This window comes from Thamnophis elegans, chromosome 8 (genome assembly GCF_009769535.1).
Source record: "Thamnophis elegans isolate rThaEle1 chromosome 8, rThaEle1.pri, whole genome shotgun sequence".
NCBI classification, from domain to species: Eukaryota; Metazoa; Chordata; class Lepidosauria; order Squamata; family Colubridae; genus Thamnophis; species Thamnophis elegans.
The window spans coordinates 71504473-71523162 of record NC_045548.1 but is presented as its reverse complement, the minus strand read 5'-3'; the positions used below and the strand labels follow the sequence as shown (position 1 = coordinate 71523162).

General features: G+C 44.7%; 1 protein-coding gene across 1 annotated transcript in view; it reads right to left on the bottom strand.

Moving 5' to 3' along the window:
- Positions 1 to 18690, bottom strand: part of TG (thyroglobulin) — a gene marked incomplete at its 5' end in the record, with an annotated part of 167551 nt that overhangs the window by 131936 nt on the left and 16925 nt on the right. Inside the window, 8 exon segments of the mRNA XM_032222300.1 lie at positions 1294 to 1351; positions 1353 to 1495; positions 5533 to 5644; positions 7809 to 7852; positions 9677 to 9754; positions 10434 to 10571; positions 12631 to 12867; positions 15179 to 15763. Coding sequence (XP_032078191.1) covers positions 1294 to 1351; positions 1353 to 1495; positions 5533 to 5644; positions 7809 to 7852; positions 9677 to 9754; positions 10434 to 10571; positions 12631 to 12867; positions 15179 to 15763 — 1395 coding nt within the window.

The following is an 18690-nucleotide window of genomic DNA, read 5'->3' as shown; positions in this document are numbered from 1 at the left end:
AATTGTGCTGATAAATAAATAAAGGGAGACTAGTATAGACCTATTTCAAGCTATTTAGCTCTCATCAGCTAGCCATACCCTTACTGGGAATCGAACCTGGGCTGTATTACATATTAGGCAGTTATATTAACCACTAAGCCACAGGCTCTCCTCCTTTATCAGCTAAGCCAGGAAATAGGTATGTATTGTGTCACAACCCCTGGTATACCCAAATACAGCCTAGGTTCAATTCCCAGCCAGGGTATGGCTAGCTGATGAGAGCTGAATAGCTTGAAATAGACCTATACTAGTCCCCCTTTATTCATTTATCAGCACAAATGCAACACAAATGTAACTAAGGCAACATTAAAAAAAATGGCTTTCTGCCTGGATGGCTCCCAGAGTGAGCCTATTTATTATCTAATCATTGGTAAAAAAAATAATCCCAATTTAAAAAATATTCTGTGTCTTCTTTATCTTAATATTAACCTATCCCTGTTATCAACCCTATTAAGTTATTGATAACAGTTATTAACCTATCCTTGTCAACCCTGATTGCTCTTTAGAAGGCCAGATCCCGAAGAGGAAACTCAAATACTTTGGCTATCTAATGAGAAGGAAGGACTCTCTGGAGAAGAGCCTAATGATGGGAAATATTGAGGGCAAAAGAAGAAGGACAGCAGAGAAGGAGGTGGCTGGATGGAGTCACCGAAGCAGTCAGCATGAGCTTAAATGGACTCCGGAGGATGGTAGAGGACAGGAAGGCCTGGGAGAACATTGTCCATTGGGTCGTGATGGGTCAGACATGACTTCACAACTAACAACAATCCCTATTATACTCACTCTGACAGGCATGGGAATGAGGTGGGTTTGTGAGCCAGAGGAGATTCTGGGTATCACACTGAAGAAATTCTCCTTGAGAAAAGACATCTTGATAGCCCGGAGAGCAATCACTTGACATTGCTGAATCTTCAAGTTTGCAGTGGTGATGTTGCAAAAAAACCCCACCGTGGGACAGGTTAGAAGCACCATAAGACAGAGGACACCGTGGGCCTGAAAGAACATGATGAACAAAGGTCATTCCAAGAAATGGTCTTAGATATCAAATCAGCTCCGGGAAGGAGACATTATATGTGGGTTATTGATAGAAGAATGTTGGAAGTCCAGTTGCCTCCTGAAAAAAGCACCTTTGGGACAACCGTGACCCCCGAAGACTGAGAATATCTACAGACAGATTTGTGCTTGTAGAAATCCTATCCTAACAAACTGCCATCTAAACATTAAGATCCCCTTGGTTCTGGGCGGGTCGCTTACGTTCACAGGCAGGCCTCTGGCCTTTAACTCTTGTCCCGGGAGCCTCCTGGCCATCGTCCAAAGACACACCAACAGCTTGCTTGGTCTTCACTGCACTGTGTTGGAGAGAAGACTTGACGGTTCTCGTCACATTCCGGGATGTAACCTCTACCGATTTCCCGCACCAGAGCCTTCGACTTCACCAGACTGCAGTAGCTGGGGCCTTCAAAAGAAGAATGAGATGGGGAAGGATAAGCATGGTCTGAAACAATAGCAATAGCGCTTGGACTTATATGCCACTTGGCAGTGCTTTTACAGCCCTCCCTAAGCGGTTTACAGAGTCAGCCTCTTGCCCCCAACAATCTGGGTCCTCATTTTATCGACCTCGGAAAGATGGAAGGCTGAACTGGTCAGGATCGAACTGCTGGCAGTTGACAGAGTTAGTCTGCAATACTGCATTCTAATCACAGGGAGGGAAGGAGGGAGGGAGGGAGGGAGGAAGGAAGGAAGGAAGGAAGGGCAATAACCCAGTGATGGGTTCCTACCGGTTCGGACTGGTTTGGCTGAATCGGTAGTAGTTTGGCGGCCTGGGTCGCTGGAACCATCAGTGACCCAGGCCTGCCACACCCCCAAGCCAGTTCTCCTGGTGGCGCTGTAGGCACCGTCATCTTTTTTTTGCTTCTGCACATGCGCAGAGCATTTTTTTTTTTTGCATTTATGGTCAAATACACACACACACACACACACACACCACACACACACACAAATTGCACATGCACCGAACCGGTAATAATGGTAGCAACCCACCCCCGCAATAGCCATATCCCTTAGACTTATATATAGCTTCACAGTGCTTTCCAGCCCTTTCTAAGCCGTTTACAGAGTCAGCCTCTTGCCCGCCAACAATCTGGGTCCTCATTTTACCGACCTCAGAGGATTGAAGGCTGTGTCAACCTTGAGCTGGTCAAGATCGAACTGCTGGCAATCAGCAGAATTAGCCTGCAGTACTGCCTTCTCACCACTGGCGCCACCATTAATTGCAACCATTTTTACCCACCAAAGTGTTATTCATTAAGGCCTGAAAGCAAGGAAGAACGAAGACTGCTTCATTCTTGCCTGATCCATCTTCCTAGCCATCTTTTATATTACAGATGGTCCTCCTATTACGACCACAATTGAGCCCAATACTTCTGTTGTTAAGTAAGACATCTGCTAAGGCGTTTTGCCCCATTTTATGACCTTTCTTCCCACAGCTGTTAAGCGAATCGCGGCAGCTGATGAGCTAGGAATCCGGTTGTTAAATGAATCTGACTTCTTCATTGACTTTGCTCGTGAGAAAGTCCCCAAGGGGAATCACATGACCCCCAGAACACAGCAACAGTTATCAATATGAACCAATCACAATGCATTTGAATTTTGATCACATGACCCTGGGGATGCTGCAAAGGTCGTAACTGTGAAAAACAGTTATAAGTCACATCTTTCACTGCCGCTGTAACTTTGATTGTCCACTAAAGGAACGGTTGTAAGTTGAGCACTATCTGCATTACAGTTGACTGCATGGTCTGCCAGATGTTTAGACTGGATTTAGCATTTTTCTCCACCGATCAAGTCCTTCCCAAGAAACTGGGAAAGGCAGATGTTGTTATCTGATAGTAGAAAAGCATCATCACGAGATGAAGGCCATTCCAAGTAAAACTGCCTTTTGCAATTGACTGAGGGTGAGGGTGAGCCTCTCTGAGCTTGCTAGTTTTCTTGCAGATGTTTCATTATCCAACTAGGCAACTATCGGTCTAGCACGGATGATGTTACCTAGTTTGGGTAATGAAACATCCGCAAGAAAACCAGCAGGGTCAGAGAGCACCAAGGACCCCTCATGTCAACCCTGAGCTACAATATTCTCCTTTATGTGTAACTGATGGTGGGTTTATCACTGCTGAAGGTGTTACTCCGGATGATTGAGGGCTTGATTACTATTGGTACAATCTTTGCTTTCTTTTGCCACAGTCTTTCTACTTCTATTTCAGGGGTGAAATCCAGCAGGTTATGACAGGTTCTGGAGAACCGGTAGCGGAAATTTTGAATAGTTTGGAGAACCGGTAGCGGAAATTTTGAATAGTTTGGAGAACCGGCAAATGCCACCTCTGAATGGCCCCAGAAGTGAGGAGGGAACGGAGATTTTGCAGTATCCTTCCCCTGGAATGGGGAGGGAATGGGGATTTTGCAGTATCCTTCCCCTGGAGTGTGATGGGAATGGAGATTTTGCAGTATCCTTCCCCTGGAGTGAGGTGGGAATGGAGATTTTGCAGTATCCTTCCCCTGGAGTGGGGAGGGAATGGAGATTTTGCAGTATCCTTCCCCTGGAGTGAGGAGGGAATGGAGATTTTGCAGTATTGTTCCCCTGGAGCGGGGAGGGAATGGAGATTTTGCAGTATCCTTCCCTGGAGTGAGAATGGGGATTTTGCAGTATCCTTCCCCTGGAGTGGGGTGGGAATGGAGATTTGCAGTATCCTTTCCCTGGAGTGGGGTGGGAATGGAGATTTTGCAGTATCCTTCCCCTGCCACACCACCAAACCACGCCCACCAAGCCACTCTATGCCCACCAAGCCACACCCAAAGAACCGGTGGTAAAAATAATTGAATTTCACCACTGTTCTATTTATATAACTTTGTACAGGTAATCCTCAACATACAACAGTTCATTTAGTGCTTGTTCAACGCTACGGTTGAAAAAAGTGACTTATGACAATTTTTCACACTTACGATCATGGGCGCATCCCCAAGATCCAGATTCAAATACTTGGCAACTGATTCAAATGTATGACAGTCACAGTGCCCCGGGATCATGTGATCACCTTTGGGACCTTCTGACAATGGGAAAGCCAGATTCACTTAACAACCATGTGGCTAACTTAACAACTGCAGTCATTCACTTAACAAATGTGGCAAGAAAGGTCGTAAAATGGGGCAAACTCACCTAACAAATTCCTCACTTAGCCACAGAAACGTTGGGCTTAATAGTGGTCGTAAGTCGAGGACTACCTGTATTTTGTCATTTTTTTTTCGCCAGTTCTTTCTGTTCTGTTCTGTTGTCTTCAGAAAAGGCAACATCCACTATCCAGGTTTGATCTTCTATTAGTATTTTTAACTGGCTATTATTGTATTTCCTTGTTTTAGTTGTTGTGAGCCGTCCAAAGTCATAGGCAGTCTGGCAGCATAAAAATTAGATTAATGTACAAACAAATATTTCCTGTGGTCACGCCTATGTAGTAAAATCTGATATTTTCTTCCCCTGAGGAAAGTCTTTTCTTATTCCTTTTTTATTGCCATTTAAAAATACAGCTTCAATCAGTTTAATAGGAACAAAAGTTTCCCACTGGTGAAAGCTGAGAACATGGCAAGAGAATTCCTGTAGAGTCAAGCCAAAATTCCAACAAGATATTTTGGAAAGTATTTGCACACTTCTCAGCCCTTCTTAGATATATTTTTTTTGGGGGGTGGGAATCATGCAGGAACTGTGTTATCTTAGGAAAACAGGTAATTCCTATCTGACTTTTCACACTATTATTGAGACTCTAGAAAGAATGCAGAGAAGAGCAACAAAGATGATTAGGGGACCGGAGGCTAAAACAGGGCCATTTTGGGGGCATTTTGGGCCATTTTCTTGGGCCAAAAACAGCCCAAAATTGCCCCAAAACAGGCATGTGCACGCTGAGTTTCTGGCACTCTGGCAAACACACCCGCACGCATGCACAGCCATGCGTGAGCATTCCAGTTTGGGCACGGTGCCAAAAAGGTTTGCCATCACTGGGTTAAGGCACCAGGCTAAAAAGGAGGAGGCCCTGAGTTCAAGTCCCACCTTAGCCATGAAATCCAGCTGGGTTGATGCGGGAAGACAGGAGAAGGAAGCTGGATATGTTTGCAGCCATGAGTTATGTTTGTGAAAATATTAAAAGGTGTGATAGACAGACAGAAAGACAGACAGATTTATATGCTGTATATACAGCACTATAACATATACATATGTTCACCACTTAGGAACATTGAAATGTAATTTTTAATGATATTTTCCTAATTGCTGATTACTTGGTAACCGGAAAATGGCATTCTCTTGTCACTAACATTATTGCTGCCATGAGAAGACCCCGTCCTTGTCACCAAATCATCTCCTTCACTTTAGAAGAAGGGATTAGCTAAACTTCTGCAGATTCCCTAAATAGGAATCAACAGTTAAATTAGATAGCAATCGGTGGCACTTACAAGGAATCTCGCCGTTAGAATCAATTTCTCTCTCTTGCATTACTTCTCCCGACACCGGGTTGACACACCAGGCCTGTGAATCCGATTTCTGAAAATTCGCATACTCTCCATTCTAAAGTAGGATGGAGATGAGAAAGGCATGTAAATTATAGATAGATAAGAAAAGCTCTCAAAGACATCTAAAATCCCCAAAAGTCACTCTAGGCATTAGGGAATGCATCTGTAATGGCTCCTCTCCTAACTTGAGAAAGTAAAGACCCTTGAAACGGGTTATTTCAAAAGGAACCTTTAATCAAGCAGGATGGAAACCATTAGAAGCAAAGCAGCATCTGAAAACCTTTAGGCCATGCAAATGGGATTAAGCTGATAATGACCCTCCCCTTTGTCCGAATGCAGATTCTGACCAATACACAAGTGTGAAGATGCTTCCTTAACTCTTCTGCCCTGGGAGTCAATAAAGCACACGTTCCCATGGGTATCTCTAGTTAGACATCAAAGTAATATATCCCACATGGCTACCAAAAACATCCCTCCAGAGATGTTGGGACCTTCAGCCTCCCGGTGACAGGAAACCATTTGTAAAGTTGTAAAACTCAGTTGTTTCAGATGTAGCTAATGATTTAACTCCAAGGCTCCCCTCCTCCCAATTGAACGGCAGTATCACTTTTAGGGATCTGACAGCATCAATCATCCTGTTTCCTGTAGATTTAGGAATTACAGAATCTAGCATGTCCTCATGCAAAGCGACATAATTGGACGGGAGAGGGAGAAAGAGTCATATTCCTTCTGCAATTATGTAATTTTTTCCTTCTTTCAGCCTGGAATTAGCCACATTTCTCCCTGAAAGGAAAGGTTCCCCCTATCTAGTCTCTAGGAGACTGTGTTCATCTCCCTGTCCTACTCAAGGGAGCCAGCAGACACCTTCATGATCATGGTTCGGCATGACTACATCCTGAGGCCCACAGAATGCTGTTACCTTTCCACAAAGTGGTACCTATTTATCTACTTGCATTTGCATGCTTTCGAACTGCTAGGTGGGCAGGAGCAGAAGCAAGGGATGGGATGGGAGCTCACTCCATCATGCAGTACTCTGCCTCGATCTGCCAGCCTTCTGGTCGATACGCCCAGCATTTTAACCGCTAGGCCACCATGCCCCCTTTCTCCCCACCCCCTGAAAACAAAATACAAATATCCCAACCTTCAAAAAGGAAAAGTGTAATAACGTAATCATCAAAATACAATTTTTCAGCTTTATACAACTTGCCTCCTGACAGGACGGAGTAAAGAGAGCTGCTGAAGTTGCATTCTGCGTCAGTCCATTCATTCTCCAACTGGCAATCTGGGCATTCACTTGGGAACGTTGACATGACGTCTGACCTGCATTCAGATCATTTTTTTTTTCCAGAGTAATATGTATTCCAGCTAGAAAACAAGTCTGCCGACCCACTTATTCCTTCACCCCCGATTAATTAAAGACAGTTGCAGAAACTGAGGGAACCAGATTTTTGAAACCACCAAGTGTTCACTCCAGCCAAAGACATTAGTAGTTAAGACACAGCTGAAGAAATCCATCCCCGGAATCACTTCATCAATCCAAATAACTATGCCTAGGACAGAATTCAATCCAATACAATACAATACAATAGCAGAGTTGGAAGGGACCTTGGAGGTCTTCTAGTCCAACCCCCTGCCTAGGCAGGAAACCCTATACCAGTGGCAGTCAACCTGGTCCCTACCGCCCACTAGTGGGCGTTCCAGCTTTCATGGTGGGCGGTAGGGGTTTGCTGTAAGTCTGCTTTATAAATTTTATAAAGTAAAGTTACTTCCCTACTTTATAAATCACCATTAGTGTGGAACCGGTGGGCGGTTAGAAAATTTTACTACTAACAGAGATACAAAAGTGGGCGGTAGGTATAAAAAGGTTGACTACCCCTGCCCTATACCATTTCAGACAAATGGCTATCCAACATCTTCTTAAAGACTTCCAGTGTTGGGGCATTCACAACTTCTGTTCCACTGATTAATTGTTCTAACTGTCAGGACATTTCTCCTCAGTGCTAAGTTGCTTCTCTCCTTGATTAGTTTCCACCCATTGCTCCTTGTCCTGCCCTCAGGTGCCTTGGAGAATAGTTTGACTCCCTCTTCTTTGCGTCCTTCTCCAAGGACACCTATAAAAATTTCTCACACCAGACTGAGGAACAAAATATAAGTGTTCTTAGATCTAAGGAGTAAGATCATCAAGTAAGGAGTGTCAACCAGGGGTGAAGTCAACTTACCTTTCCGCGCATGTGCAGAGCATCAAAAACAGACGTGATGACGTCTGAGCGGGTGGGAGGAGCCTGCTACTGAGAGCGCTATTGAGGTAAGCGAACAGCGAGGGGGGGAATTCGCTGTGCCACGCAATTTAGATTAGCTAGAAAGCAGGAAATCTGATGATTCTAGCTAATATAAATTGCGCATCACAGCTGATCATCAGAAAAACCAGTTCGCCCAAACCAGTAGCAATTTTTTTACTAGCAGTGCAGGCGAACCAGCAGCATTTTTACTACCAGTTCGGGCTAACTGGTCCGAACTGGTAGAATTTCACCCCTGGGGTCAACCTATTCTCCAAAGCACCTGGAGGCAGGACAGGAAACAATGGATGGAAATTAATCAAGAGAGAACCAACCTAGAACCAAGGAGAAATTTCCTAACAATAAGAACAATTAATCAGTGGAACAGAAGTTGCCTCCAGAAGTTGTGAGTGCTCCATCACTGGAAGTTTTTAAGAAGAGGTTGGATAACCATTTATCTGAAATGGTCTAAGGTTTCCTGCCTAAGCATGGGGTTGGTCTAGAAGACCTCCAAGGTCCCTTCCTATTCTGCTATTCTGTTAAATACAGGTAGTCCTCAATTACAACTATCTACATTGAATTTTTATTTTGGCACCTGACTTTGCGGTACTCAAATCCAGAGCCCATTAGGATAGAGGCAGGTTATCAATATATCTATTTTTTTTCCTGGAAATGTATTTTCCTGAATAGGAAGTTATTTATGATGTTCTAGGTAGGATTAATCTACACATGAGTTAAGAAGTCAACCAAAAGAAATGTTAGTTTAATCCCATATGTCATCTCTAATATAGAAATCTCCATGTATGGCATAAAAGAATTTCATCTTAGATCCAAGATGTTAAGGGAATAAAACACAAAGGAATAAACAAGGGATTTATAAATGCCATGAAAGCTATTGTTTTCCAATCCACCTTTAATTAATTGTGAACAATGGTATACATTGTTTTAAAAGATGAAAGCTGTCACTAAACTCAGCCAAAAATTAATATCAATAGCCACAATCCCAATATAATAAATCACCAATCGGCAAATCAGTATTATTCGTAATGCTAAAAATCTGTTGTGATTTAGACTTCTTGTATTTTCACTCATCTTTATTCCTAAAGAATCTATGTTACAGATGTTGTATGAGATTATTTAAACAAATAAGATCTTTTCAATATTTCTGTAATAGCCATATCATTCCAACTGACTGAAGCAACGTCCTATCTCCATTCCAAGCAAAGCCGAGCTTCGGTACTCTAAAATGATTACCGTAATATTTTTTATTAAAGAGTTGGACATCTCAACCAGAATTGACACTCCTACAATTTTATATTGAGGTTAGTTGCGAAGTGGTGTCTGACCCATCGCAACTCCATGGACAACATTCCTCCAGGCCTTCCTGTCCTCTACCATCCTCTGGAGTCCATTTAAGCTCAGTGACTCCATCCAGCCACCTCATTATCTATCGTCCCCTTCTTCTTTTGCCCTCAATCGTTCCCAGCATTAGGCTCTTCTCCAGTGAGTCCTTCCTTCTCATTAGGTGGCCAAAGTCTTTGAGTTTCATCTTCAGGATCTGGCCTTCTAAAGAGCAGGCAGGGTTGATCTCCTCCAGGACTGACCGGTTGGATCGCCTTGCAGTCCAAGGCACTTGCAGGAGTCTTCTCCAGCACCATAGTTCAAAGGCCTCTATTCTTTGGTGCTCAGCCTTTCTTATGATCCAACTTTCACAGCCATACTTTCACAATTTTATAAACTTATGCTATTTCCCTGCTTATCTGCATTGCTTGTTTAGGAGCAACGGCCCAACTTTGAAGAATAAGACTTACACTGCAATAGTTGTGTTGAGCGTGTCACCAAGGAATCTGAAACATAACGTCCCATCTCATCTACACACCAGCAGTGACCTGAGACAAAGAGCAAAAATATGCATTTTGGAACCACTTCACATCGCAAAGAGATGCTCCTTACAATACATAGTAATAGCACTTAGACTTATATACTGCTTCACAGTGCTTCACAGCCCTCTCTAAGCCCTCTCTAAGCAGTTTACAGAGTCAGCATCTTACCCCCAAGAAGACCATCTTGCATGGGTCCTCATGAGGAGGAGGGAGAATGAATGTAAGGGGGAGGAGAAGAAGAGGGAAAAGAAGAACAGAAGGAGGAAGACAAGGAGGAAGGAAAGAGGAAGACAAGGAGGAGGGAGGAGAAGGAGAAAGAGGAAGGCAAGGAGGAGGAAGAAGAGGAGGAGAAAGGAGGAGGAAGAGGAAGGAGGAAGAGGAAAGAAGAGGAAGAGGAAGAAAAGCAGGGAAGGAGGTAGAGGAAAACAAGGAGGAGGTAGAAGGAGAAGGAGAGGAAGAGGAAGAAGGGGAGGAAGAAGAGAAAAGAGGAGGAGGAGGAGGAGAGAAAGAGGAGGGAGGAAGAAGGAGAAGGAGAGGAGGAGTAAGGAGAACTAGAGGAAGAGGAAGAGGAGGAGGAAGAAGGAGGAGAGAAAGAGGAACATTACTGTGTGTAATTGCTAGTATCTACAGCCATGAAAGACCATCAATGTTTACTCAGGCAAATATCTTCCTAAATATCTCTCACCTGTGCTCTCATAGCATTGGATGGCCTCCCAGTTCCCTTGTCCATCACACTGGGGGATATAAGGTTGAAATGCCAAGCGCCGAGCCTCCCCAGGAGAGTCCATGGATGCAAGGAGACTCTTCCGATAAAATTGCAATGCTACAACAAAACAAACATGGCTCAAGCAACGAAGGCAACCACAAAGATGTAGAATAGACTAGAAAGCATGGAACTCTTCTGCTACTGATTCATAAGTAGCTATTATGTGGAGCATTCAAAAGTAAGATCTGATATTAAAAAAAAGATGCAGAAGGGCGCCTCTTCTTCTTCTCCCTGCTCATCATTATTAACATCTCCAAGCCTCCTTCTCTCTCTATTTCTACAATTGATGCAATCCTGCTTTGTCCCTAGACCTCATGTGGCTTTCTCCCTACCTATAGCATCTTCTCCCCCGGAAGAGAATATGAAAAAAGTATCACACTTGAACCTCCACTCTGTATGTTTGCTGAAGACAGGGATGGGATTGAAAACTTTTAGCAATTGGTTTTCTGCCCGGTTGCTGGGTGGGCATGGCCAAGGGGGCGTGGCTTAGTCAGCTTTCTGCACCAGGAGGGGGGGCCTTTTCGCCCTCCTCAGGCACTGGAGGCCTTCCTCAAGTCTCCGGGAGGGTGAAAATGGCCTCCCCCAGGCTCCGGAGGCCCTCTGGAGGCTGGAAATGGGTCCCTTTCCAGACTTCCTGTACTTCTGGTTGGCCCATTTTTCGCCCTCCCAGGGCCTCTGTGCAGACCCTGCACTTGCCTCCAAAATGGGCCACATCGAGAATCCTGGGAGGGGAGGGGAGGGGAGGGCGTGGCCAGCCAGTCCTTGCAAGTACTGGTTCGGTGTCCTTGCAACTATCGGTTTGGCAACTACCCCACCACACGCATGTGCCCCCCCGCACACATCCCACCCCCTGCATGCATGAGCCCCCCCATATGCCCCCCTCCCCCCACATGCACTTGCACACCTGAAGACCTGTTGTCCAGCAGGAGGCACATGTGCATGCGCAGCAGACCTGAACTGGGGCCACGACTGTGTGCCACCTCTGTCTTGTGTGCCATAGGTTTGCCATCACAGGTATAGGTTCCCCTGCTTGAGCAGGGGGCTGTACGAGAAGACCTCCAAGGCCCCTTCCAGCTCATTCGTTCTATTCTATCTCTGGTTACTGGAGAGGAGCGTTTTTTCAAATTGAGCAGCTCTTAAGATGTGTGCACTTCAGCTCCCATAATTACCCAGCCATCATTAAGTCTACACATCTTAGAGGTGTTAAGGTTGAGAAACAATGCCATACACTAACATGGTTCTCCTCCCATAATATCTATTAAGAGAACCAAACGAAGCTGTCCATGGGGCTGTCAAGAAAGTGAAGATGGTGGCCACAATCGTGGGATCAATACCCAGGTCTTCAGTCATGTAGTTTTGATCCCCATTGTGACTTTTGATACTCTTCCTGTAGACACCTGTTGGAAGGAATGTCCATCTGGGTTCAATTCCAAGTGGGGGGAAAGACACAGGAAACATTGGAGACTGCTTGAAAAGTTGGTTTTAATGGTGGACAGGATCACTTGCCTTGAAGATATTGGGTGAAGGGGGAAAAAAGGGCAGAGATGCTGAGAGTTTTATGCCCTCTCTGGGCTTTTGAAGTTGAGCTTGTATTCTGATTGGTTGTCAGACTCCCACAAGGCCATGCAAGAGCAACTCTGTAGGCTGTCCTGAGTCCAAAGTTTGGTTGACTCTTACTGGGTGGTGATTTATTTATTTATTAAATCAATTTATAGGCCGCCCAATCCTGGAGGACTCCGGGCGGCTTACATTGAAGAAAGAATAATAATTTTAAAAAATGACAATAAAAAATGATGTAATGAAAGGGCTTTGGGATTCCTATTATGGCTCTGCCTGAAGGAAGTTGATCTTTGTTATGTAGAATAGACTGGCTCAGTCCTTAATGGCCCATTAACAAAGTGGGGGGGGGTGAGTTTCTGCCTCCTTTTTAGGGGAAATATTCTGTCCTTTTAATATCTCCTAAAATATTTCATTTTTCTAGCAGAGGGGTGGGTGCTAACTTCCTACACACTCTCGCATATTCTGCAATGCTAATTCTTCCTTCAGTAATTGAAAGTATACCTGACCACCGTTTGACGGTCCTTTAAAAAATAATCATTTTTTAAAATTAACTTACTGGATTGTGCAGCCAACTGGATGGCATAATCGTTATCTGCCAACAGAATTTCTGCAAAAGAGCTCTCCAGCTGAGAAAAATTACTCCAAAGCTCTCGGCCTCTTAACATGGACACTTGGCTCATCAAGAAGCTTTGTCCGAAAGGAAAATGAGAGCTGTTTGACTCCTGAATAAGTTGTTCCACCTTGTTAACAAATTCCACAGCTTCTTGCTTTGCAGCTTCACACGTTCCAAGACCTGCAAGAAGACAAAAGGTTTGCTCAGAGTAGGGTGAATTTGTATAAAGGGGAGAAGGAGGAGGAGGAGACGGCAAGGGAGAAGGGGAAATGGAAGAGGAAGGAGGAGGAGGAGGAGGAGGAGGCAAGGAGAAGAGGAAAAGGAATGGGAAAAGGAAGAGGATGTGGCAAGGGAGAAGGAGAAAGAGAAGAGGAAGGGGAAGGCAAGGGAGAAGAGAAAGAGGAGAGAGGAGGAGGAGGTGGTGGCAAGGGAGAAGGGGAAATGGAAGAGGGAGGAGGAGGAGGAGGAGGAGGAGGAGGAGGAGGAGGAGGAGGAGGAGGCAAGGAGAAGAGGAAAAGGAACGGGAAAAGGAAGAGGATGTGGCAAGGGAGAAGGAGAAAGAGAAGAGGAAGGGGAAGGCAAGGGAGAAGAGAAAGAGGAGAGAGGAGGAGGAGGTGGTGGCAAGGGAGAAGGGGAAATGGAAGAGGGAGGAGGAGGAGGAGGAGGAGGAGGAGGAGGAGGAGGAGGAGGAGGAGGAGGCGGCAAGGAGAAGAGGAAAAGGAACGGGAAAAGGAAGAGGATGTGGCAAGGGAGAAGGAGAAAGAGAAGAGGAAGGTGAAGAGAAAGAGGAAAGAGGAGGAAGTGGCAAGGAAGAAGGAGAAAGAGAAAGAGGAAAGAGGAGGAGGAGGAAGAGGAGGCAAGGAGAAGAGAAAGAGGAGAAGATGGTGGCAAAGGAGAAGGGAGAAATGGAAGAGGAAAGAGAAGGGGAAGGGTGAGGGAGAAGGGGAAGGATTCAAATAAAATAAGATGAATTTGATTTTTACTTTGCCTGCATATTAATTGTGGGCAACAAAGACATAATTTTTGCCTTCTCCCAATTTTGGACAGTCATTTGTCTGAAATGGTATAGGGCCTCCTGATTGGTGGTGGGGTGGACATGAGGACCTCTAGGGTTCCTTCCAACTCTTATTCTATTGTGTTATTCTTTCTATGATTCTATCAAGCCCCAAGAAATTCCAGAATAGTCTAGGACCGTGATGGCGAACCTATGGCACACATGCCACTAGTGGCACGCAGAGCCATTTCTGAGGGCATGCAAGGCGTTGCCCTATCAGCTCTAGCGCGCATGCGTGCACTGGCCAGCTGATTTTCAACCTTGATTTTTGGCCAATTTTCGGGCATGGACTACCGGCTTGCCCTCTGGAGGGAGAAAAATGGCCCAACAGGTAACCCAAAAGTCTGTTCCCGAACTTTTCGTTTGCATGGTGGGCCGTTTTTGCCTTCCCCAGGCTCCTAGAAAGCCTCGGGAGCCTGGGGAGGATGAAAAACGAACCTACCAGGCCCACCGGAAGTCAGAAAACAGGCCATTTCCAACTTCCAGAAGGCCTTCAGGGGTCAGAGGAGGCTGTTTTCGCCCTCCCCAGGCTCCAATAAAAGCCGTGTGCACATGCACGGGGCAGTGGGGGGTGTCACACGTGCATGCACAGGGCACGGCGCAAGGGTCATTAAATTATGGGGTGGGCATTGTGGCAGGTTTGCCATCACTGGTATAGGATTTCCTGCCATGGGCAGAGGGTTGACTAGGAGACCTCTAAGGTCCCTTCCAACCCTATTGTTCTATGTTCTAATGTTTTATCACAGGAAGATCTGGTGAGTGGCCCAAGCAGGGGTGGGTTCCTGCCAGTTCTAACCTCTTCTATAGAAGAGGTTCCACAAATCTACCGTGATGTTTAGAACCGGTTCCAGCTCCCTCCCTCCGCCGCTCCGGACTACGCTTGCCCCGCCCACCGCTCACTGATTGGCTGGCTCACTAATCGCCCCACCCACCTCTAAGAGTCCTATCTAAACCTTAAAGCTGTCAAGTTTGAAGACCCCTGGGTTTTTTTTTCTAAAGGGTTAGGGGTGCAAAGGTCTTGTAACTTGACAGCTTTAAGACTTGCACACTTCAATGCCAGAGTTCCTGAGCCAACATGACTGGAGGAGGAATTCTGGGAGTTGAAGTCCACAGGTCTTAAAGCTGTCAAGTTTGAACACCCCTGGGGTTTTTTTTCTAAAGGGTTAGGGGTGCAAGGGTCTTGTAACTTGACAGCTTTAAGACTTGCGTACTTCAAATGCCAGAGTTTCTGAGCCAACATTTTGGTTGCTTAACAAGAGCGTTGTTAAGTGAGTTTCACCACATTTTACAAGTTGGTCACGCCCACCCAGTCACATGACTGCCAAGCCACTCCCACTAGGTCACATTACCGGCAAGCGACTCTCACAAAGCAGGCCACACCTACATAAGAGGTTCTAAAAAAATTTTGAAACCCACCACTGGGCTCAAGTTACTTACAAGTTGGAACTTGGTTTATGCTGCCTTGCTTTCCTTGCGGGCGTCCCTTTTTATCCACACACCAACAGTTGCGAAGATCAAAATGTCCCAAGGGGATACTAAAATCACTGTAGGATCCTGGATAATAGTTCAGGCGACCTTGAAGAAGCTGCCAGAAGGTGAACGGGTCGAATAAAACATTTTCAGATGACTGCGATGGGTTGCCCTCCAGCAGCTCTCGGGGAACAGCTTCAAAAGATGAATATCTGGAGAATTCTGGGAAAATATTCTGGTGGCCCGCTGCGTAGAGAACCTTGATGAAATCTCCAAAGCTTTGCTGAGATCTTGCCTTGTAGTCTAGGAGTACGTTAGCCAACTCAGCTATTGTAAGCAGATTGTTGTTATTGTTCTGAGTGTTCCATCTTTGGTACCATTCAAAGGCTTGTTCAGGTGGACCATTGCATTGGACTGGCCTCCATTGACCATCCAGACCGCACTGAGGTATATAAACGCTGGACAGTTGAGTCAGAGAAGTGGGACTCAATAGAAACTGCTTGGCGGATCTTAGAAACGCTTGACCAGCTGCGAGATGGCAGTCACTTGGACCTAAGAAAGAACCAACTTGATAAACATGAAGTCCGTAGAATAGGTGTTTTAAGATTTTCACCCGAGCCCAAGAATAGCTGAAATGGTTTAGCTTTAGGTTTCGTTTTATTTATATGCCGCCCTATTCCCAGCGGGACTCAGGGTGGCGCACAAACCCAAGGAGGGAAAGGGAAACACAAAAACTACAAATACAAACATTTAAAAATAACCAACAGCCACACAAATCGAGAGGGGAAGGGAACTCATCAACCCCAGGCCTGCTGACACAGACAGGTTTTAACGGCTTTTCAGAAGGCCTGGAGAGAGGTGAGGGTCCGAATCTCTGCGGGGAGTTCGTTCCAAAGGGCCGGAGCTGCCACAGAGAAGGCCCTCCCCCAAGTAGTAGCCAGATGACATTGGCTGGTAGACGGAACCCGGAGGAGGCCTAATCTGTGTGATATAATGGGTCTTTGGGAGGTAATTGGCAGCAGGCGGTCTCTCAAGTACCCAGGTCCAATACCATGAAGGGCTTTATAAGTGACGACTAGCACCTTGAAGCGTATCCGGAGACCAATCGGTAACCAGTGCAGCTCGCGGAGGATAGGTGTAACGTGGGTGTACCGAGGTGCACCCACGATCGCTCGCGCGGCTGCATTCTGGACGAGCTGAAGTCTCCAAATGCTCTTCAAGGGCTGCCCCATGTAGAGCGCATTGCAGTAGTAATGGCTGACTTTGATTCATTTTAATTAATCTAATCAAATCAGGTTTCATTACAGTCAGAGACCAGGACAAATAAAAACACCCAATTAATATCCAGTTGAAAATCCTAGAATAAAATAATAAATAATGGATAAAATCTATATTAAAATCACAATTTAGCATCCTGTCTGTCAGTATCAAGCCGCCCGGAGTCCTCCAGGATTGGGCAGCCTATAAATTTAATAAACAGTAAACAATAAACAGCCTCCCTCAGCAACCAAGAAAGAAATCACTTAACTCCATTTTGCAGAATTAAGAGTAGTTTTACTGTTTATGAGTAGATAGCAGCTAAGCAAAGCAAGATCTGAGGCAAAAGCACGCGTAATCATAGATATCAATATGTGACTCAACTCCCTCCCCCTGGTAACCCCATCCTATAGTCCAATCCGCACATCCCTCAGGTGTCACGTGGGTTCCATCTTCAAAAAGCATCAACAGGTTGGTATGCCGGACAGTTGGCCTTGGCGGGCAAATTCACTATCTGCAGCATGCGCAGTAGATGGTGAGAACAACACTCCCTTTTTTACAATCACTCCTGTACTTAAGACTTCCCCTCCCAAATACCATGCCTCCCCCTCCTCCCTGTTTCAAGGACAGCCTAAAGCAAGTAGCGAAGCAGAGACTGACAGTCGCCTAATTATACTATAATAGCGATCCATAAATTGTGAGGCCTATAGTCATTAAATACTAAAATGCAAAACAAAATAGTAATGCAAAAGGGTTTGGTAACAGCAGTTGTGTAAAATAGCTAAAGTGGATTAATCACATGTTTCCAACGAATCCGCAGTGCAGAATCTAGCCATCTGAGCTGTAATCACAATTTGTTTGTCCTTAAAATAGGGCTGTGAAAATATCTACAGGCCTCTCACATCTTGGACATAAATTGTTTCAAGGACAATGCACACCAGAACAACTAGACACAAGGACATTCCCCCCCCCCCCGTCCATGCCATCACTCTGCTAAACTAATTCATACAACACTATCAAACTATTTACTAAGACCATATTACTATTCTTTTTCTCATCCTTCCTATTACCTATCTCGTTTTCCACACCTGACTACAGTATAACTTCTAGCTTGTATCTTTGCAATTTATATTGTTTTATTTTTTTCCTAGTATGATTTATGTTGATTGCTTATTTAGTATCCTATGACTATCAATGAAGGTTGCATCTTATGATTCATGATGAATGTATTTATGAAGACTATAATCATGATTTATCACTTTTATGTACACTGAGCTTATGCACCGAAGACGAATTCCTTGTGTGTCCAAACACACTTGGCCAATAAAGAATTCTATGCTACGCTACGCTACGCTACTCTACTCTACTCTATTCTACGCTACGCTACACTACGCTACTCTACTCTACTCTATTCTATTCTATTCTACTCTATTCTACTCTATTCTGTTCAGCAACCACTGGAGATAAGCAGTGTCAGAAGATCCAGGATACCTGTAGATTATTGGGAATATATGTGTTTTTTAAAAATATCTTTATAGAAAGAGCATCAAAGGTGTTTATTCATTTTGATTATTTCATTAATTGCTCAGCTAAATTTATTCCATTTTAAATCCTCACTTAAAAGATAAACCTGGTCAACTAAACTTTAAAAAAAAATGACCGTGCTTATATTAAATGCAATTATACAAATTATGTCTCGGGACAGCGAAGGGGATTAACAAGCAAGTCCTGGAAGAGCTCACAACAGTCATGTCACCACCGGAAGGCAAAAGTCACAAAATTGGGTCTCATTTATTTAGGCCACGTCATGTGGAGGAATTCTATGGAGAAAGCAATTATGCTTGGAGGAGCTATCGGAAAAAGGGAACCAGGCCTCCAAAGAACACGGTGGCTGGACACCATCAAAGATGACACCAGCCAGAGCATGGAACAATTCAAAGAAGTAGTTATGAAACATAAAGCATAAGGCATTATACAATTATACAAGACACAATTGTAGAAGCTTTTCCTTTTTCTCAAACCCGCATGAAAACAGTTCATATTTATGACTGTTGAGGTGTCCTGGGGTGATAGGATCACCTTTGGTGACCTTCTGACATGCAAAGTCAATGATGAAGGCCGATTCACTTAACAACCATTGTTAGGAATGAAATTCTAACGGTTGGGTTGGAAATATATAAATCATGTAACAATGTTGTATCCGTTTCTTTAAATCATACTGT